General features: G+C 39.3%; 1 protein-coding gene and 1 long non-coding RNA gene across 2 annotated transcripts; one reads left to right on the top strand and one right to left on the bottom strand.

The window, feature by feature from the left end:
- Nucleotides 1-23: 23 nt before the first annotated feature.
- On the bottom strand, nucleotides 24-7,236 carry LOC145555086 (uncharacterized). The gene is made up of 2 exons (XR_014091167.1): nucleotides 6,628-7,236; nucleotides 24-178 (listed from the first exon to the last, which is right to left on the bottom strand). It is a non-coding gene; the product is annotated as an uncharacterized LOC145555086 (long non-coding RNA).
- Nucleotides 7,237-16,218: 8,982 nt separating this feature from the next.
- On the top strand, nucleotides 16,219-18,242 carry sox1b (SRY-box transcription factor 1b). Its single transcript, XM_008426733.3, has one exon. The coding sequence runs from the start codon at nucleotides 16,535-16,537 to the stop codon at nucleotides 17,603-17,605; it is 1,071 nt and encodes a 356-aa protein (XP_008424955.1). The 5' UTR covers nucleotides 16,219-16,534; the 3' UTR covers nucleotides 17,606-18,242.
- Nucleotides 18,243-23,470: the final 5,228 nt, after the last annotated feature.

Raw genomic sequence — 23,470 nt, forward strand, 5'->3', positions numbered from 1 at the left:
TTACTGATGACCTTTTCTCTGCCTCATGACGTCAGGCTTTGACTTTCTGATGCTTCTGTGCTGAACAGCTGTTCTCTTTCTCTTCATCTCCCAGAGAAACAATAGCAGCTAATGTCAGACTGCTGATGCTGAATCCAGAGATGTCCACCAGCCTCTTTACCAACTCTACTGTTCTCTCCTGCATGTTGAGAAAAAAAAATGTGAACCAAACAGATGATGGGAAATGGTTGCATTGAGGATGTTTTAGTGCAGAAGCAGATTGTGGAGAGTTCTGTTTTTTTCTGAGTGTTGAACCTCTGTGGGTTGACTCAGTGGCTCCTTTTGTGTTTGCTAGTAATGAGAGCTGCAAAGTATGCTGCTGTTTTGTCTTTCTGTACATGTGTTCATTTGCGTTTGGTCACTACTGTTTGTTCAGCTTTGAGGTTGCCTCTTTGCACCCAGGAGATGAGTAGAGTAGTTTTTGTGTGTATGTTTGCCTGGGGGGAAGGACCTAATTTAAACAGCTAGAGTTAGTTGAATTGAACATGTTGAGCTCATGTAAAAAGTGACACATAAATGACTTTTGCAGTCATTCATGTTTTTTTAAGCTTTTCTTCAGCTTTCTAACAGTCTTAAGTGACAAACAGGCATCTGTTCAACAGATTGGTTGGCATAGTCAGTAAAGTGTTGTGCTCGGAATCTGGTGATTGTGGGTTCAAACCCTGGTTGTGGCAACCTCCAAATGCAACGTCTGAGCCAGTGTAAAAATGTGCCACGTCAAGGTGGAGACAGAACCTCAGGGGAGTGGGAATGCATTCATCCCCATGTTTACAGAGAAAAACACCTCAAGATCTTCATGTTGTAAGATTGACCAATGTACCAAGACTAAAATAAGAAGACATCTACAGGTTATGGCATCAGACATCAAGTAATGAAGGACAAGGGTTCAAATCCTGGAAAGGTTTTTTTTCATTTTCTTGGTTTTCATGCAAAAAACCAAGAAAATGAAAAATCGGCAGTATCACCAAAAAACTTTGAAATCGGTGGATGTCTATTTTGTCAGCATCTTTCAGTCACCATTGATGGCAGAAAAGATAAATGCAGCATGAGATTCTTCTAAAGCGTGGAAGGTTGTGTGGTCCACAGGTTATGGCAACAGACATCAGGTACAAAAGACGTGGGTTAAAATCCTGATCTTGGTCAGTGAATAATTTGTACTTGATGGGATTTTTACATTAAAACATACAAAGTTCATCATAATGAGTCAAAATTAAGACTACAAGTTCAGAAAAACGTGATTTCTCCTTAAATATGTTGTTTTTTAATCAATCTATTTTTTACTCCAGGAATGCACCGATTTCAAAGATTTTTGCTGATACTGCCAATATTCCAGAAACAAGAAAACAGGAATGTTGGCAGTATCAGCAAATAACTTTGAAATCGGTGCATTCCTGGAGTACAAATGCACCGATTTTCAAAGTTTTTTGCTGACAACTGCCGATTTTTCATTTTCTCTGGTTTTTATGTAAAAAACCAACAAAATGAAATATCGGCAGTATCAGCAAAAAACTTTGAAATCGGTGCATTCCTGGAGTAAAAATAGATTGATAAAAAAACATATTTAAGCAAATATTATTTTTTTCTGAACATATTGCCTGATTTTTTTAAGAACTTTGTGTGTTTTAATCTAAAATCCTAATAAATACCAATTATTTACAGACCAAGATCAAGATTTGAACCCAAATCTTTTGTGCCTGATGTCTGATGCCATAACCTGTGGACCACACAACCTTCCACACTTTAGAAGTTTCTTGTGGCGCATTTTTTTTGAAAGATGCTGACAAAATAGACATCCTTTCCATGCACCAATTTCAAAGTTTTTTGGTGATACTGCCGATTTTTCATTTTCTTGGTTTTTTGCATAAAAACCGAGAAAATGAAAAATCCTTTCCAGGATTTGAACCCTTGTCGTTCGTACTTGACATCTGATGCCATAACCTGTGGGTCACACAACCTTCCACAGTTTAGAAGTTTCTCATGTCACATTCCTCTTTCCAGGTGTCAATATTGACCGAACAATGCTGACCAAAGAGGCATATACTATGCTTTCCTAGCAAGATTTGAACCCATGTCCTTTGATGCCATAACCTGTAGACTACACTAACTTCCACACTTTGTAGAGTCTTGCAGTGCATTTATCTTTTCTGCAGTCAATGTTGGCAAAAGGCAAAAACAAGCCAACAAATCAAAGTCTTTCAGAGTATCTACCACTTGAACTTATGACCTTTTGGTTTTAAAACTGATGACAATCCCACCACACAACAAGAACCTTTGCCTTTTTGACTCATAGCACATTTATCTCTGTTTTTAATCCTTGATAAAACTATTTGCTCTTCCAGACATTGAACTTGGACTTTTTATGTTTGTATGACTTATCAAATACACTGTGAGATTGTCCTCTTTCATATTGATGTGTTCTTGTAGTGCATTTGTGTTTTTATGTACAATTATTGATAAAATACAGATGACTCTACTTGGAGTTGAATGCTGGATCGGGTGCTTTTCACAAAACTTTTTCTAAACTTTGTGCTTTCTATACAAGTTGTATTATCCACTGTTACTCCTCGTCCATGTCTTTGTTTTTTATGTCCACCTTCAGAAGAACCAGAAAGTCAGAAACAAACACAGAGCAACTGAATCTACAAATGGAAAGTTTTTGTAACAATGGTGACTTTGAAAGAGACTGACATTCTTTCTAGGATTTCAACTCTTGTCCTTCATAATTAATGTCTGATGCCATCAGACCACACGTTAATCTACGCTTCTTAATCTTGGAGTAGAAGTAGAAACTTTCTTTTCAATAAAAATTTCTGAGTGCCTAATGGCAGACGTCTTGGTTTGAGATCCGGGTCTTTCTCTGTAAACAGTGGGGCATTCCCACTCCCCTGATGTTCTGTCTCCACCTTGCTGTGGCACATTTTTACACTGACTCAGACATTGCATTTGGAGGTTGCCACAACCAGGGTTTGAACCCACAATTACTGGATTCAAAGCACAGCACTTTACTGACTGTGCAACAAATGCCTGTTTGTCTCTTCAGACTGTCAGAAAGCTGGAGAGAGAAAAAAAAAGTTGGCAATGATTTGTAACAAACTGGACAGGTTTACATCAGTGTGTCTATATTTCTGTGCACCTAAAACTCTTAAGAACCTTGTTCCTATACATAAAGTTACGTGTAAAACGGATTATTTTTTCCATGCCAGCCAGCTATGCTCCCAGCAGCCTCTCTGTTGACATAGCTTCCACAATGGGAACTAAAGCCTTCCCATTGTGAATCTAACCCCAGGCAGAGTTACTACACTACACTGTTGTCCAGTACAGGCCTAAAGCCTGGATCTAGAAGTCTAACAAGCCCCTCCTCATGGACCCCATGCTGCATTGTTAAGCTTCATTCTGGTCCTACAATGGGACATCGCACTTTGGAAGTCATTCTCAAAAAAGGAGAAGCCAATCAAAAATAAAGCCAGTTATTGTGTCTCTTTTCACACACGTTGGTGAGCTGGCCCAACCTCATTGGTCGCCCTAAACCCCAGGATTCATTCATGTCCATTATATGAACAAATTAAATAAAACCCAGGATGGAAGGGAAGCTTAGAATCAGCCTGGGTTGAGAGGAACACAGAGAGGATGGATGGTACAGAGCTTTCTGCATCTCTAATGGACTTATCGATCAATATTCAAACACATCAAGAAGACACGGACACCGTGTAAAAATGAGACAGGTATGTAGCTCCAGCTAATAGAGAAAGGTTCCCTCTTGCATTTTTTTCCTCATCCAATTTTCAGTGAGTTTTTTTTTCTATCTAAGCATCAAATCTGCTTCAGCTCAAAATGATCGTAATGCCCTCTCTCAACGACAGCAGACATGTGGAACGCATAAAAAGACTGGAAGCGTCCTCCAGGTGGTTAACATAATGCTTCCTTTTCTGTGTTTAACTATGTCTTAAAAACTCAACAGCTGCTTTGATATCGACATGGAATTACATCCAGATAACGTCCGAAAACATTGAGAGGTATTTAAATACAGAAGGCTAAGTACTATTATGCATTACATTGTTGGCTTCTCATGTAAAATCCCAGTAAAAGACAGTAGCTGCGTTTCCATTAGAAATATGTGCAAATCTTTGTTGATATTCTGCTGATGTAAAAAGAAAACACAATTTCACAATTGTGATTATTCCATTAAATAAGAAATGACATTAAAATCACACAATGAGTCTTTAAACATGACGGGAACAGATGTAAACAGCTACATAAAATATACTTCTTATCAGTAGTCAGTGTCTTATTCAGGAGTTGGAGCGACTACATAAATTGGCATGTTTTCATTAATTTGCACAAGTTTATAATTCATGGAAATGCAGCTAATGTATGTATTTGGTCCTTGCCTTCTATTTTTTTCCTTCTAGTCACAAATATTTCAGATTATGCAGCTTATTTTAATCCAAAACAAGCCGACTGAATAAACTGCAAGCTTTAGATAGATTCTGAGCTCAATTTCACAAGCCAAACTCATAATCTATTTCTATAAAATGTCTCTAAATGCTGAAAGACCTTAACCTTCAAACTCACCTTTGCCAAAAAACATAGATGATCCCCGAAATTCCCATAAAATATTCATTGAAATGACAAGAGAAAAATGGGCCTGTTAGAAAAATGTTAGTTATGTTGCATTTCACCTAAAACATGGTAGTGGCAGTATGATGGTTTGGGCCTGCTTGGCTTGCAGTACTGGACCTTAACCACAGTCACACTGTGGTTCAACAGGAGGATGAGGATCCAAAGCATCAAGGCAAGGCTGCCTCTGAATAATATAAAAATGAAGTTTTGTAATGGTCTAGTCAAAGTCTGAACTTAAATCCAATACAAATGAACCTTAAACATGATGTTTACGTTTCATTGCTGGCCATCTGGAAGTGTTGACAGCCAAAACACTCCAACTGCTTTTCAGATCTGAAACATCTAAGTGTGACAAAACGGCAAAAACAGAATAAATCTCAAGTTTTTCACAGCACTCTACGTTGTCTCTTTGTTTCCTTAATCATCTCAGAAATATTGTGCCTTTCGTAAACGAGCGCATGGATGCATCGCTGTCGATGGGACGGAAAGGAAGTGGAGAGAGGAATGAAAAGCGAACAAGAAAATGTGATGAAAAGGTTATGGAGGGAGGGGAGAAAAGGGCAGGTGGAAAACTGCTCTTTGGGGTCTTTGAAAGCAGCTGGTACTGGTTTGAAGCTTGACCCCATTTAGGACGGGCGAGAGACATCGAGACAAACTGTGGGAGAGAGAGAGTGAGCGTGCGACAGACCCTTCAGCCCCGCTCTTAAAGGCCCTCCACAGGAAGTCCTCATTCTTCCTGGAGCAGACACCCCCCACCAACAGCTGCGAAAAAGCCCTCATTTAGGCTGAGTGGAAGGGGAAGACAGAGAAAGAGTGGACCCCCATCCTCCACCTAGGGGGGCCCTCGTATCAAAACTTCCCCTCAGCAGGCAAGACAGAAATGTCAGCAAGAAGGAAGGCTTTAGAGTCTTTTATCATTTCATTTGCTTATTGATTTGTGTGTGTGCTTGTTAGAGACCAATTTGACCTTTACAGGAATTTCCAGCTTGAAACAAAAATTCTTCGATTTTTTTCTCTGGAGGAAAATCCTCTACAATACCGACTGAAAAAAAACTTCAAGGCATTCTAGCTGTAAATAAGTAGAGAGAACATTTAGGAAAGACCAGAACGACTCCAGCTTGTGTTTCTTTGCTTCAGCTGACCGAACGTTTTGGTCCACAGAACAATTTTCAGACGTGTCAGTAAAACTTATCCGTTGTAATGTTTGTGTTAAATGGGATTAGCTGTTCTTGGCCAGCGGCACCGGCTACACACACAGAGGTGTCTGCTTAAGCAAGCCTAAAACTATGAAAAACAAGCATAAAAGTAAGATTATTGTGTCACTGGAACCATATGTACATGTTTTGTTAAAACACAAGCTAAAATCTACGGGAGAGGATTAGTGATACTGGAAAAAAAAATTAGGACTCTAATCTCTAAATTTTGACCTTTTTCTCAGAAATCTAATTCTGTGTGAATCTGTCAAAATCTAAAAAAACAAAACATTGTTGCATGTACTTCAGTTACCTTTACCCTTTTAAATGTGATGTGCTCAGTTCAGTTTAACATTGAGGTCTCTGATCCCTCATCAGTTGCACTTGTTAGATATTTAATAATTTGTTTTCACTGAGAAATGAGCTGATCCCAGTCTGTAGGTCCTCTGCTTCAGTTAACTGTACAAAGCCCTCAATAATTTCTCTTTCACTTCACAATTATACATCATGTGTTGGTCTACCACATTCAATCCCAATGAAATACATCATAGTTTGTGCCTGTAGTTTGAGAAATTTTTATTAAAAGTTTGACTTTTGCACTGAACTTGGATTAAATTGTCCATAAAACTGTTGGTAGTCACAGAGGACCTTACCATTTCCAATTAGCCTAATTTAATTTGTTATAGTTGAGAAAAATCCGTCAGGTCTTTAGTTTCAATGATTGATAACCCCTTGTCATATTATTGTTGGGGTATTATTTCTAATATTTCCTCACCTGTGGAAGAAGCTGACCCTTCATTGATGCCAGTTTCCTTCTCTTAGCTTCAAGCGTGATTTGTCAGAGAATCTGAGAAAAGAGAAACAAGAAAAATGTAAATTTTTATTGTTTATTTAACATAATATTGCAGCTTCCCACAAATATTGATTTAGCACAGTGATTTCTACCTTTTTCCCCCATTACATCATCTTGATTAAATTGTGAGAAAAAAAAACCTAATTGCTAAAATGTTGACAAATTAATTTCAATAGGTTCTTCCAAAATGGCACAAGACAAAAAACATAATTTTGCTTTTATGTTTAATATGGTTTATACTGTGACCTGTAAAATTATAAAGCTTATTTAACATAAAATGTTTTTCACATATTCTCTCTTTCAAGCAACATCTCCGTAGTTTGGAGATCATTTAAACTGCTTGAGGTTTAAACTTGACCTAAACAACTGATTGAGTTTTAACGTTTAGAAAACTGAGCCCACTGCCATCAATCAGCTATGTGTGCGTTTGCATTAGACCGACAGGTTAGACTGATACAGATCGCTTTGATGTGTTCGTGGTATGTTTGCGCTGGCCTGGACCGACCGCTCTCTGAGGGACTATCATTGCTGGTAATCCACTTCATGGTCCACTAATCTGTTTTCACCAGGGTCGCTCCCCACCCTGCTCTCTTTCTCTCTTTTTCTCTCTTTTTCTTCTTCTGGCCACTCCTCAGCAGGGTTCCTCCCTCTCTGCTCACCTTGCTCTTTAAAGGTCACATCTTTATTCTTCTCTCTTTCCTCCACCTCCCTCCTCTCTTTAATAACACTAATCTTATTACACAAAGAATCAAAGCTTTCAGGTTCATCTTCTGTCCATTTGGAAATCAAACTCATAACAACAGTTTAAGGATCTTTTTCCTGTTCAGCTGCTCCATCTATGCTCTAAAGTAAACCTGCCGTCATGCTCAGGTATATTCTGAATTTCAATACTGCATCAATGTGCATGGAGCAGGTTTGAGGTGATGTGGATAACTAATCTCCACTAGCAATAGTTGTCATCCAGCATTTGCAATACCTGGCACTGAGACTTTTACATCCATACAGAGATATTGGCCCACATTTGAAGAAAGTTTGAGAAGCTTTCCTCTCAAACTTTAAAGTAGCTCAGTTCAGCAACTTCAAGTCGTCCTAAAGAGTTTCTGGACAAAGTCACAACATTTACAATGGAAAGACTCTTTTTTGTTTCATCCAACCCTCTCCTCATCCTTCGGCCTGCTTCGTTTCTCACCACTAACAAGCATCGTCGGATTTCTGCCCCGCTCCTATACACACACAAACACCCGAACACGTGGTCTAATCATATTCCTTCCTATCTAGAAGCAATCAGTGATAATGTTGGCTGTTCCCGAGCGGCGCAGCAAAACTGGCAGAGAGGAGGACACACAAGCTCTAATTAAATTAAATGTGTGTGTGCAGCGGTGGTAGCGGGGGGTTAGCACAGATTAAATGTAGCTGTAGCATCATCAGTGTTTGACCTGTGTGTAACAGATGGAGCAGCGATTGGAAATAAAGATTTGAGTGCTAAAGGTCAAAACTGCTTCGTTAAGAGTGATATATTTTAAGTGTCACATTCTTAGAAAGGAAAACTAATTTAGCTCTTGCTCAAATACCAAGTCAGTTGGGTTTTTTGTTTATTAAATCTGCAACCTTTCTATATATTCCTCTCTGAAAATCTGTCTAAAACGGTGCCATTCCAGAAATTGTTGATTAGAACAGCATCGTTTGATTAAAAAGTTGATTAGAAAAGGGTAAAAACATAAAGTAATACAGAAAATGACAGTCTGCTTCATCTTAAACGTCGTTAAAAATGGAAGCCAAACCCACAGAGATGTGGAAGAAAACAGAAAAGTACCATATGATTAGACAACAGCTTAAATGGAAAGACTTAGCCAATCAGCTTCATGGTGATGAAAAAAAAGTATTTATCATCATGAAAAAGTTTAGACAGGCTCTAAAAAACCTGTCTAAAAATTCAGAAGATCTCTGAGGCTAAACCAGAAAATGCAGATGAGTGGTTTCATGTAGTTTAGTTGCCAGAGCAACCAGAGCAAACAGTGGTTATGTAATTAAATATAAAATCAAATTAGATCACAATAAATCAAAAGAAAACAAGTAAATGCAAGTGCTCTTCATAACAATTTAGGGAAAATTAGTGTTTAGTTTAGTTATTGTTTAGTTTCAGTATCTAAACAATACTGAAACTATATTTTTTCTTTGTAAAAGGAAAAAATATACTGATAAAGATCTATAATTCTTGTTTCAAAAATAATTCTTGCATAAACTGCCGTCCCAGTTTTGAGACCGGGGTAATGTTAAGAAACGGACAAGGTCATTTTGGTCTTGGCCGCTCTCTGATTAGCTGTTAGCTTCCTCTTCTGCAGCAAACTAATCTGGATTTATACTAAATGAAAACACCACGGGAGTTATCTGCTGTAACCCTTTCATAGAACCTTACTTGAAAATGATTTAAACAATCCCTTTAGGAAGCAGATTACCTAAAAAAATAATAAAAAAGGAAACACAAAACCCATCTAAACACCCCACAGGTTCTAATGAGGGTGTTTTGTCCAGCAAGAAAACTATAATGTATTTTCTTCATAAGAAACACAGTTTTGGAGCTTCGGTGTAAGCAAAGATTTCTGAGTGCAGCCTCAAATGTCTGATAGACGCGCAAAACCCATTAACAAGTCTTCTTACCACAATCCGAGCCATTCATTAGGCATCAATCAAAGGAGGATGTGTGATGATTAAATGAGGAGTGCTAATGCTTTGTAGCACTTGTACACCAGGCCATTTTAGTCTGACACCTGGGAGAGCGTAAAATAGATAGGAGGAGGATGTCAGGCTCTGTGATGATGGCTGGAGCAGGTCGGTGCTAACTGGCTAATTTATTAATAAAAACATCAAAGAAGTCAACTTACAATTTTCAAAGTTGCATCTCAATTAATTAGACTTAGACTAATTAGCCAACTGATTTCTGTGTCTGTTTTAAAAATGTAAAACTCATGCAGATCAATTTCACATGGAGCTTCTCAGAAAATTGAAACGTATGTTCATGTTGCTCTAATAATAACTGCGTACAAAATTTGAAGCACGGCCCATACTGTATGCTACACCCTACGCTAACCCCCCCCTCAAAAAAAAAAACATTGTACTCATTGTGTGACTGTCAAATAAAAAAGGTCCTAGCAGATGTTTGATTCAGCTATGCTGTCTCTGTCTTGTTAGCTCTTATGCCAAGAAACCCTCAGTAACCCAGGAACCCAGTGTTGAATCAATTCAACTGTTTCTCTAAACCTTTTAACATGTCAGAGCTCACGGTTGCATATTCATGCTGTGTGCTTTCCTGTTTGCCTGTATCTGCTCTGTCAGGGCTGCGGAGCTGCAGTGGAGCTGACAGCTTGCTGTGACAGAGAGCCTAAAACCAACAAAGTGTCAGCTGCTGCACAGGAGAAATGCCGTTGATTGGATTAGGCCGCTGTGTGTTCTCAGGCCTAATGGAGCGAGTTCCAGACACCGTCCAACACAGATCTATTTTTAATTAGAAATTAGACACAGAAACAAGGGAACTTTCTGAAAGGAGCCGAGAATAAAAACCTTTCATCTTTACAATTAACATGCATTAAAACTGTTTGCTACCAAAAAAAAAAAAATGAAATTCTAAACTTTCCACACAGGTAAAGCATTGCTGTGGACTCACCAAAAATATTCCTGCAACTTCCAAAAGAGAGTTGACATTATGCAGTCATATTCAATAAATTGGAATATCATTAAAAAGTCAATCTATTTCAGTAGCTCATTTCAATAAGTGAAATGCATTATACAAATTAATTACATGCAGACTGACGTTATTCAGCCTTTATTTTTGTTAATTATGATGATTTCTCAATTACAGCTAATGAAAACAAGACATTTAAGATTAGAATATTACATCAGACCAATGAAAAAATATTTGATTACAGGAATGTGGGATAAATGAAAAATAGTCTTCATACCTGATTAAAGGTTGTTTTTAGAAAAGTACTTTTAATCTGAAACGGGTCTCACTGGACCCGCGCCTATTCTCAATTAAGTATTCTGTGGAAAATAACTCCAAATTAATTGTGGAAAATTTGCAAATTCATAATTTTTTATTTTGTTGGCTAAAGTGGCCTTTATTTGAAGGTAGGGTTATGAGAGAGGGGGAAGACATGCGGCAAACGTCACCAGGCCGAGAATCGAACCTGCAACCACCAGCATGAGAGCTAAGGCCTCAGTACATGGGCTGTGCCCTGCTCCTGCGCCACAGCTCCCTGATTTTATTTTATTTTTTTCAACTGAAATACCTTGGTGCAATGCTGCTTGACACACAATTGGCTGATGTTTGGAAAGCAACCAATACATGAGCGCCTCTTATTTTCTTTGGAGCTGATTGGCTGAACCCACAAGATAAGGAAGACCATGGACATTAAGAAAGTTTCAACTGTGCATATTGACGAATATTAAGGTATACTTGCTTTTTGGAACTGTTAAAATAGTTACAAGTGCTTTTAGAGGAGCTCTGAAATATTCATGGGACTGCATAATGTCAGATCAATAGGCGGATGGGATGGATGGACAGGGAGACGAATGGACAGAAGGACAAGGTGCTACTGAATAGTCACAGAATACATTCAGTGCGCAGTTGGAGGCATTGCTATCTGGGTGAAACGTAAATGAAATTAAACTCAGCTTTCAAGTTTATTTGGATAGTTACTTAAGTTGAAACAAAAGAAACATATAAGGGAGCAAATACTTTTTCCCAGTATTTTACACCTAGTTATAAACCTGACAGATGAGATATCAGAAACCTGCAGTTTAAGCAAACTAATAAATAGCCACACCACACAGTGACCCAGCAATACAATAAACAGGTCTGATAACGTTAATGGAAAATCACAAATATATTAAGTCAGATATCACCATAGTTACGATCCAGTCATGTTGCATTTTGTAGAATAACTTGCTAAAATATTCTTGATGGACTTGAGTAGCTTAATGGATCCAGTATGAGGATTAGCACAGATGTTTAAAACACTGAAATGCATGATTTGAACTTAGAAAACGTCACAGCAGTAATCTCCAAGTCTGCACATCTATAACACAGAGCGCTGTGCAAAGGTGAGCTGCTACAGATCTCTTAACAGAGGATGTTTACTGTTGCAATCAACTTCATCATAGACATTTATCAACTCTGAGGTTGGAAATTGTTTTCAATCATTTGCTTCCTGGATTTTTTTCCTCTTGCTCCCATTTCTCTCCTTTTATCTTCCATTCACAGCTTAAAGTGTGCATCTTACAAATAAAAATAATGTAGCAAAAGTCTTGATTTGTATGTTTTGTGTGTTGCAGATTTTAACTCTTACTGACTGAAGGAGGATATGAATTCTTCATAATTTAATGTGATCCTCTGTAGTCGGGATCCCAGGAGGAAACAGGAACACAGAATGGATCAACTGAAGATTGACATGGACTGATCTTCAAACTTTTACCAACTGAATACATGTTTGTGGACGAACGAGAGCATGTACTTCAATAATAGACTAAGAACATTCTGTCTTTTAATAGTTTCAAATTTAGAAAGCTTAGATGTACATTTGTTGAAATAATTAAGAAGATATTATTTAACCTGCTTATTATTATTATCAGGACAGGTAAGTTAATACATTAAACAGCAAGGCTCCTTTTTACCCATCTGACTCCAAAATATGTAAAAAAAAAATGTATTTAATGTCTTATTTATTTTTGTTAAAACTACGGCTGCGAGTCCAACATCAGAAAAACTTTATTTCTGTTGCTACTCAATACTTTTTCAAATCTTGATGCTGAGTTGATGTCAAATCATTGTCACCAAATCAGATTCATTTTCTAGATCAAAGATGGAAAAGTGTTCATGAGCGGGACATTTTACTGAGATAAACTCACTTCAAACTATTCATTTGGACTAATTCTTTTGAGTGTGTTTTGCAAATAAATGTTTATCTCCATTTATATGTGTAACTTTCAACTAAATAAGCTTTTATTAACACAGTCTCCTAATGTTTAGTGGAAAAGTACTGCTGCTGGCTTTCATGACAATCACTTTCAGTCACAATCCACTGGCAGCCAGAAATGATGGCAGAAAGTGACAGACAGGAGCTAAAACAGGAATATGGCGTGACAGAGCTAAAGCCTGTCACAGTGGTGTCCCTTTTTCTGTTCAGGAGTTGCACAAAGCCGTCAGCTCTGAAAGGTCAACCTGCTCTAGACCGCACTGTAAATGAAGTGACCAGAGTGGCCCTGGAATCCCAGATGAAGCCGATTCTCTTCATCAGCTGTCAATTGATTCTCTTACTAAATACCTCAACACTGAACACCAGAGGTAATTTAATAAAGCTTTTGACAAACTGCCTCTCCTTCCTGGATCAATACAAAAAAAGAAATACTACATTAGTAAATAGAGCAACGCATTGTTACTGACAGGATATAATTATTTGGTCAATGTAAAATATTTCTGTCCATTTCCTGATCTGATTTCTGCCTCCCAGACACGTGTGGTATCCAAGTCTTTCAGAGCAATCACACAATGGAGTCCTCTTAACGAGCAACGCGGCAGCTAAGGAGGAAAAGTCCTCGCCATGCCAACATGGCTCACCAGCCTGCTGAGAGCCGAGCAGCACCTGACAGATGCCACTTTGGGGGCAAAATCCCAGAGGGCTCCAAAGAGCCGACACAGGACTGAAGCCAAGGGAGCAGGAGCCTGGAATACCGAAACGCGTTACAGTTATATGTATAAATATGATTGCTAAAATCCATTTAACTATCCACACTTCAAGCTGCAGTATGTAAAGCAAATGTTTTTTACACATGTGTTGTTAAGAGACAGATGATCTTTGAAAAGATCAATTTCCTCCACCTGTTCCAATAGCAACTATTGCCATCTCAAGAAATGCACCACTCCTGACCAAAAACAACCAATCAGAGTCGGGGGGAAGGTCTTAGTGCTGTCAATCAGTCCTGTGTACCTGCTGCTAAATGTGCTAATGGCAGGGAAACAATTTACCGTTAAAGGAAAACAGTTTTTCCACCATCATCAGAGGCTATGCTAACTAGCCTAAGCCTTCACAAAAGAATCTATCAAGAAGACACTGTAGCATAGCATAGAGCAACGGAGCAGCGCTACATGGAGAGGGACTGACAGCGCTAAGACCCTCCCCCTGGCTCTGATTGGTCATTTCTAGTTGTAACTGGGAGAGGGCAGAGCAGCTCGATTTGTTTTACAGATTATCTCATCTCTCATGGCACACTGTCATGACATAGTGACAATTTCAACAAATATGTAAAACATGATTTTTTTTTATAAAGGTCACAACCTGCAGTTTTAAACCTATATAATTAAGAAATCACTTAAATATCACTTGCCAAGCAACATGAAGTTGGCCTAAAGATTGCATGTTATGCTGCTGTTATCTTTAACTAACTCCAGTACAGATAAGAAACTCAGTCTGGAAAGGGTTATAAATCCATTTTAAAGGCTCATCCAAAAATGGAGAAAATGTAGAACAGTGACAATCCCTAACTAGACTGAAGTTACTCAGAAAAACTCAACACTGACTCAGCCAGGAGGTCAAGAAACAACCCAGTACAACATCTACAGCTCATTGTGGAGAGAAAAACTTTAACACTGATAGGAGAAAGTTTGACTTTTTGTCATGTATTTTTAAACATTTAGAAAAAAACATAAGAGTCAAGACATATAGAGGTAGTTTGATGGTTTAGTGCTGCTTTGTGGCTTTAAGACCTGGGAAGCTTATTGTAAACGATGTTATCATTCATTCTGCTCTCTACTGGAAACCCAAGAAGCAGAATGTCTGACATTCAGTTATACAACAGTACAATGATCCAAAACACTGTGCTAAGTCCACCTCTCAATGGTTGACAACAAATGTTTTAGAGAGGCCTAGTCAAAGGCTGGAACTGAAATCTGACCTTCAATTAGCTATTCATGTTCAAAATCACAATGTGGCTGAATTAAAATAATTCTGCAAGAAAAACAGATTAAAATATCTCGACAGAGTGCAGTCACTTTTCATCACAGAGAGAAAATCATCATTTGAAATTTGCTTTTTATATTTAACCAGGTTATCTTTGGCAAGAACATTTTTCATCTGAAATGTTTAAGTGTGACAAAAACACAAATAAAAGAAATCTATAATGGAATGTATACTTTTTAATATTTAATATATTATTCAGAATGTTTTGCATGTTTAATCATTGCTTATATGTAAAATAAAACAAAAGAAATAGTTTTCAAGGCTGATAATTTCAAACGTTTATCTTCTCTGTTCCTGTAGTTTACATTAAGACACATTTAGTTACAGTTATCTGTATTAAAAGAATGGTCTTTCTTTTAATTTGATTTAATTAAGGTTTTTGTTGTGTGTTTTTTTACTATAAATTTGAAGTTATATATTTATAAGAACAGTAAAACAGTTTGGTGAAATTACATTTTAGCTGTTGTGGGAGACTAAAACTGTAAAATAAAAGACAACAAAATCATCTGACATTTTTAAAGTGGTGTTTTGCGGGTCATGACGGACTAAATGATCTCTTTCAGCATTTATCTTTGTGATGAAACCCAAGCATGGAAGGTAATCCTGGGCCTGCAGGCCGGCCTGCCTGGTTCGGCTCCTGAAGCAGCGTTCTGCCTCATTAATTGATTAAAACCATTAAAAGGCTGCGACATGTCCAACATTTATTATAGGATTACTGTAGGCTTTTTTTTCTCTACTCCGCTCCTTTTTCTCAGCAGTCCTGAAACAAACAAAAGATGTGCTTTGAATGGCACGTGCTCCAAGCGTCACTCACTTGTTTCCTAGCAACGGGCACAACAAAAAAAGCACCTGTGGCTCTGAATAGACGGCTCTGTAACCCTAATTTAGACAAAGAAGGGTTTGGTGAGCTACTTAGATTAAGTAAAATTTATTATAATAAATTGCATATCGAAACACGTGAAAATGCTTGATTAGTGTGTTTTCTCATAAGCTATAAATGTGGCTTTAATAAATAAATAAATAAATAAATGTAGTATTAATAAAATAAATAGTTAAATAAAAAAACTGCAAAAGAAACTCATAGGCAGGGTCAGCTACAGGGTATTCCAGGATACAAGCTATATCTATAGTTTTTCAATATATTAATCCCCATTTTCACTACATATTTACTATCAAGAAGAGATAAGCGCCCACTCATATCTGTATATTTCATGCGTAAAGCTAAAAAAAATAAATAAAGCCGTTTCGAAATAAATTGTTTTGACTGAAACTGTATTAATAATTTAACTTTCAGTTGATTTTATTTTTACCTGAATTGTATTTATTCACATAGTTTCATTTTGCTATAATGACATTTTTCTTCTGATTTGTGAGTTGAAATAATAAAAATGATCCATTAAATCGCTCAGTCCTCCTGACTCATTTTTGGACTCGCGCTTGTGTCGCGTTTTTTCTAGCGACACGCGCAAAAGCGATGACAGAGGGAGTAATTTTTAGGTCTCGCGCTCCGACGTCACCAGAACCTCGAGCCCCTTGCATGCAAATCACGTCTGAGCTCGCGCCTCTCCATTGGCCGCCTTGCGCTCATTTAGCTGCTGTCAGAGCGCGCGGCCCGGGAACGCACCGGTAACTTTTCCCAGTAAGGCTCAGCTTCAACCAAAGTCCGCTCCAACAAGTCCTTCCCATTCCACGGATGACACGGAGGAGGAAGACGCTGCAGTTTCAGCTCTGAGTGGATTTCAGTCACTTCTTCCCTCCGTGTTTTTGGAGGCTGAATGTTTCTGTCTGTCTGACTCTGTCCTACAAAGACGAGGTGAATGTACAGCATCATGATGGAGACGGACCTGCATTCCCCCGTGGTGCCCCAGACCAACCCATCCAACCCGGGGGGACATGCGGGAGGAGGAGGCGGGGGGCCCGCTGGGAAGATCCCCCAGGAGAGGATCAAGAGACCCATGAACGCCTTCATGGTGTGGTCCCGGGGCCAGCGGAGGAAAATGGCACAGGAGAACCCCAAGATGCACAACTCGGAGATCAGCAAGCGGCTGGGCGCGGAGTGGAAGGTGATGACCGAGGCGGAGAAGAGACCCTTCATCGACGAGGCCAAGCGGCTCCGGGCCATGCACATGAAGGAACACCCGGACTACAAGTACCGCCCGCGGAGGAAGACTAAGACTCTACTCAAGAAGGACAAGTACTCACTTGCCGGCGGACTCCTCGGTTCATCGCCGGGTGTGGGGATGGGCGGCGGGCAGCGGCTGGAGAGCCCCGGAGCGGGACATGTGGGGGCCAGCGCGGGCTACGCCTCGCATGTGAACGGCTGGGCGAACGGGACGTACTCGGGTCAGGTGGCGGCCGCAGCGGCGGCGGCTCACGCCATGATGCAGGAGGCGCAGCTGGCGTACACCCAACACCCGGGCAGCGGGGCTCACCCGCACCATCACCCGCACCACCACCACCACCACCCGCATCACCACCCGCACAACCCGCAGCCGGTGCACAGGTATGACATGAGCGCTTTGTCTTACAGCCCGATCTCGAACTCTCAGAGCTACATGAGCGCCTCTCCGCCGGGCTACGGCGGCATCACCGGCTACACCCACCAGCACCAGAGCTCCGGGGTCTCCCCCGTGTCCGGGGCCATCGGAGGGACTCTGGGTTCGCTCGTGAAATCGGAGCCGAGCGTCAGCCCGCCAGTTTCCACGGCGCGCGCACCGCCGCCGTGCCCCACGGGAGACCTGCGGGACATGATCAGCATGTATCTGCCCACTGGCGAGGCGGCGGGCGGCGACTCCGTTCAGAGCAGACTGCATGTGCTGCACCCGCAGCACTACCAGAGCGGGGGCTCCGCCGCGGTGAACGGGACGGTTCCCCTCACGCACATTTAAAACGTCCACATGAACTGTAAGCACTGCGAACACAACCAAATATTTCCACTCCACGTGCGAGCTCCAGCTGCTGATGGACTGTAAATTATAGGCGGCTGCAGTCATGATAATGCAATCACTTTGAACTTTTTATTTGATTTTATTTTTTAATAATAATTGTTATTTAAAAAAAAAAAAAAAAAGTGATGGATCTTTTTGTCCGAAAGCGCCTCAGATCGCTTGCCAACTTCTGACACCGTTTAAATTAGAATCCGTACAGGCTGGTGCAATTTAAAGCTTATTTTATTCTCCGAATTACAGACACCAGCCGAGTGTTTGGAGGATGTTTTAAAGAGGGAAGCGTATAATAAATGCAGAGCGGTGTGGAGAAAGAAAGAAAGAAAAAAAAGTTACAGGCTGCAGTTTAAATTGATTTCCAGTTTTGATGCTTGTAAACATGTGAGTCGGTGTAATTTGAATTTGTTCCTGTTGTTGTAAAATCTTGTAAATTGTGAATAAATAGGCCTACTGAAAACGCTTTTATGCAACTGTATACATAATTTACAAAAAGGCAAATCTACATTTTTGCAGCTGAAGCCGGAGCATCGCTGACTTGAATAAATTTTCCAAGATTTCTTTGTCTCTTGGAGAAACGTTACACTTTGTGTTTTTTTTAATATTTTTTAATCATTTTCATTTTTAAAAGAGGGCCGAGCAAGCCGCATTTATAACCTGGAGCACTCATTTATTTATTTTTTTGTGAGCCTAGAGTCAGTTCACCAGAACAAATAAATCAGGAGTTGTTGCACAAAATTATTAAGATAAATATTTTTTGCACGTCAGGTCTAAAATAATATGCTGTAAAACCGTCTTACTTAAAAAAATTATAAACAACTGGTTTAATGTTTTTTCATTTATTTATTTTTGCCTATGTACTTTAATATTTAGTTGAAAATTTTGATAAAATTAATTTATTCATGTTTTAGGTGGGTCTGTCTAAAATTCCTCTTTTTGTGTTCATTTCCTTTTCTCAAATTGTGAAACTGTATTATAAAAACTTAGCACAGCACACAGGGTGCTAAGTTTTGTGATTCTGGTATTTTTCCTATTGTTTTAGTAAATATTACTTATTTTGCAGCTTAAAAATGTAGATTTAAAATGAGAAAAATCACCAGTATGATGCATTTAATTGCTGTATTTGCTATTTTGATTTTAGCCTTGCTTAAATATTTTTAAATCGCTATTTATATATTGACTACTTTTTAAAGCATTTTTTTTTTTTTTAACAGGAACATTTCCAATAATAACTGATTTCGTGTTATTTTGTCAGCATCATCATGTCTTGAACTAACTCTACACTCACACTCGTTCGTTTAATTGCCCCTTTAGGCCAAAAGCATCATTGTTTGTCTACCTGCCTGCAGGATTGTGACCTCAGCAGTCCAAATCTCAAACAAAAGCCAATCCGATCACAGCATCCTGCGGTCGCTTCACTTGTATTTTTCAGCTGGGCTCACCTCAAACTTATTACCACCTGTGTTCCTCAAATCTCCCCCCTCCTTCCTGACCTCCAGCATCAAGCGCTTTGCTACTGTGTGTCTAATTGCCACGGCTGTTAAATGATTCCCTTCTTTAAATTTGATGGCTGAATCAGCGGAGGCCCCCGGGGCAGAGAGAGGGGGCATGAATGGGAGGAGGAGGCGAGGAGAGGGAGGGGGGGTTTTGTGTTGGAGGAGAATGGGGATTAGTCTTGGTGTAAGCCGGGGCGACCGCGGGGTCACGGCTGACAAAAAGGCCGGCCAACAACACCCCTGGTTCTATCAGCCTAATTCCCTCTCGGGCCTGAACCTGAAAACAAGAGGGGCAGTGAGGACGCAAATCCAGTCCTGTCAAGCTGGGAAGTCCTCCAGACTAAATTGAAGATATTTCACAAATTATTTTAAGAATTCAAGGGGGGAGGGGGGGGGGGAGAAGTGCAATAACTTGCAACTAAAACACAACAATACTCAAGCGAACACAAGCCCTGAAAACATTTAAGAATCTGTTTCAATTTACAATCATCTGAGAAAATGTGGCCAAAAAACAAACATTGAACATTAGATTCCTTCACTAAATCACTTTCACTCATCAGCTTTGGTTGTTTTAATATTACATAGGTGAATCATGAAAAAAGTTTTTTTTTGTGTGTGATTTAATGACATCTGTGTAACGTTACATAAGACAAAAAAAGGACTTACACGCGGGTTCAGGTCAGGTTGGTTTGCGGGTCGACCCAGAACCCTGATGCTCCTCAAAGCAGGTGTTGCTATTTTTAGCAGCGTGGGCAGCAGCAAGTCCTGCACCAATTGAAACCAGTGTGTCCACAGAGCTGGTCATCTGAAGGAAGCAGCAGGTGCTATAAGGTTTCATGGCAGAGTTTGGCTCTGACTTTGGTTTTGATAAAACGCTGTGGACCAGCAGTAAATCCCCACATTCCCAGTGACTGTGGAAACGTTTCATTGTGTGGATTCTGAGACTCTGCACTCTTCCTTCAGACCTTGATTTGTAAAGAAAATCCAAATATTTGCTTTCATCTATAAGAGGACAGTCCTGTTCTTTTTCTCCCCAATTCAGGTAAGATGACTTCTGACTGGGTCTGGTCAGGAGAGGCTTCCCTCAGGGATGTGACGTTGTAAATGTCCAGTTCCAGTCCACATGTTATGAAGCTGTCCTGTCCAAAACCCTTGAGTGGGCTTGTTTCAAAATCACATTTTATTTCTTCCACTAAGCTTTCCAATAATATGCTTGGATGAAACATAGGGTCACGGTATTTATACCTGATTTATGTCAGACGACAGGGAAGCAAGGAAATAAATTCAGGTGAATATTAAAAATAATCTGTTTGGATTTTTTTCTTGTGTGAAAGTTTTTGCTGCCATCAGTCGGTTTTTTCAGGACTCAAACTTGAAAAAAATAAATCATTCCAGTGTAACTTCAGCACCACACACAGTGAAACTGTGCGTCAACTTTGCTGTTTTCATTTTTGTGCCTAATGATTCTCTGTTCAGATATTCCTGAAGAAGGAAATCAACCCAAACAAAGCGTATTAATCTGCGTCAGACTAAAGAGGAGCTTCTGTTCTATGACAGCTGTATGATGCCAGGCTTGAGTTTCTTTATGGTTTTACTTTTTTACTCAGATTTATTTATTGATTTCAAATTTACCAAAGCATATCAAATCTTAAAGAAAAGCAAACCCATAAGTAAAAACATAAAACAGCATTTCATAGTACTCACAATATTCACCAACATATAAATTACAGTTCCTCTCTATATTTTCTTCAGTTAACATTTTTGAGGTTGGCTGTTTAGACTTTTTTTTTTCTTTTTCTTTTTTTTTTGCATAAGCTGCACCTGATTGGAGTTATTTTCAGGAAGTCGATTAAAACAGAATTTGTTTAAATAAATATTCTGTTTAAGCTTTGACTGAATTGCTGAGCAAATATATAAAACACATGTTTAACAATCAAGACAAAAATATCTGACTATTGATCATTCCAAAAAATATTGTTTCTAGAGTTTATGTTTGATTTATTCACTGTGTTAAAGCTGTGCAACTAAAATGATGACATATATCATAAAATTAACATTTAAAACCATCTTCAATGATTTGGTTTAGTAAAAGAAAGAAATAGAGACATTATGACAGTTTTTTTTCTCTACAACAAATCTCTTTGTAATGTAATCCAGTCAAACAAATATAAATGTTTTCTCATTTCGTTACATTACAACCACAAACTTCAAAGTATTTTATTGGGATTTTACTTGATAGACCTGCAGTAGAACATATTGTTGAAGTGGGGAAAAAAGGTCTTCGTTTTCAACACAAACACACCACGGAAAATGTGGTGTGTGTTTGTGTTTAGCCCCACTGATCAACACCAGAAGACTGAATTTTCTGCCCATTCTTCTTTGCAGAAGAACTAAAGCTCAGGCTCCAAGTCTCGCCACAGACCTTCAACCAGATTTAACACAGCATGATGCTGCCAGCACTGTGTTTCATGTTAGGTGCATTCAGGGTGACGTTGTTAGATTTCCACCACACGTCTTGGAAGTGAACCTCCTTCAAACTTCTCCAAAACTTTCTCACTGACCCGTCTGCTTGTTTGTTCTCTAAGAAACCTCAGGCTCCAGAAGTCAGGAGAAGTTATCGGAAGAAAAGGAGTTAAATGCTAATTTAATAATCTTATGTTGTTTTTCCACTTTGTGTTGGTCTACTGCATGAAGTCTCAATGAATTAGACCATTTCAGTGTCAATGAAATGGATGAAAGTTTGTGATTTTAAGAAAATGTGATGATGAGCAGAGTTTCATTTATTTCATTTACTTGAGTAAAGGGTTTTTTTTTGGGGGGGGGGGGGAGGGGGGGGAGGGGGGGTGAAGATACTTTTAGGAGTATTTCTATAGCTTTTTAATTTTACTGGAGTGATTTTACTTCAATAAATTCTGATTACTCTGCCCACATGAGTAACTTCACTGAAAGAACAAACTTGCTTTAATCAAAAAAGAAAGTCACCAGACACACACTTGAAGTTTTTGTCAAAGTTTCCTGAGTTTCATGTTGAAAGAAATTAATTTGAAAAATGTTTCTTTTGCCTGATTTTATTTTGTAATCATGGTATTTATACAAATCATTTTCATTTTAATCTTTAAAACACCAATATTTCCACATTTCTTCCTATTTTAGTCTGTCTTGCAATGTAACTTTTAAATATTAAAAAAATGATGTTTTGATCAGTTAGTACTTAAATAGACTTTTTACCTAATTTTTTTGGTAATGACCTGGACGGCTACGTTTTACTTTCACTTGAGCAAAATTATCTTGAGTTAGTGCTACTCTTACTAGAGTATGATTTTGGGTTCTCTGCCCACCCCTTTCTATGACTTTGCAAAGTACAGCAAGAAGCTTTTAGCAGAAGATGATGAATTTGATCAGGCTTATTAATGGCTCCTAATTTGATGATTCCATCCAGTAAAGGTCCTGGTCTTTGTCAGTGAGGTATATTCCTGACTGATGCATCCGGTTCCAGTAGGAGCGGCACTGAGCCCGGCGCAGCCCGGTTTTTTTCCTCTCCTCATGTTCTGCTTGGCACATGTTTGGACACCGCCGCTCTGGCACTTCTCTCTCCATAACCCTCCCCGCCCCCATCCCGTGCACTCCTGATGTCCTGAACGTGGATAATCGGCGTCAGTTTATCACGCCTCCGCATACTTCCCTGCCTCTTCTCCTATAAAAACCCTCACCTCTGTCGTTGGACCCGGTCCTGTCAGGGGAGATTACGGGGGACCGATTGCACAAGACTGAATGTGGCGAGAGGAGATTAGCCGGGGCGCCATAGAAAATAGCGACAGGGCCAACAGATTCCTTGCGAGGGGGCCTTATCATGCAATTACACGTTGACACGTTTTAACCATTTTTCAGCCTCTTAATCCGAGGGTCCCCCTCCTCCCCTTCTTTTTCCGAAAGCAGACCTATTGCTGCTGAGGGAGCCTCGCTGCTCTCCGTCTGACTCCCTCCATCAGCCTCTGCTGCTGCCTGAAAGTCTGCCTCATTTTCTCTGCTGAGTTATCACTCTGCTCATATCTCACACCATCTAGGAAGAGGAGAAACAGACATGTTTACACGCCTAAATCAGATATACAATAAATTACTAATAGGTTTCATTGTACAGTGTTACAATTATTGTGATTATACCTAAAGGAAATCAAAATCAGGATAAAAAATCTCGACAGTTAAATGTTTGTTTCAGGTTGCATTATTCTCTTTTTAATTTTTCTGTTTTTGGATTAAGGCACACATGCAGATTTTTGCTACAGATTATGTCAGGTTACAACAAATTTATTGGATT

The sequence above is a fragment of the Poecilia reticulata genome, chromosome 2, assembly GCF_904066995.2.
Source record: "Poecilia reticulata chromosome 2, P_reticulata-male-v2, whole genome shotgun sequence".
In the NCBI taxonomy this organism is placed as follows: domain Eukaryota; kingdom Metazoa; phylum Chordata; class Actinopteri; order Cyprinodontiformes; family Poeciliidae; genus Poecilia; species Poecilia reticulata.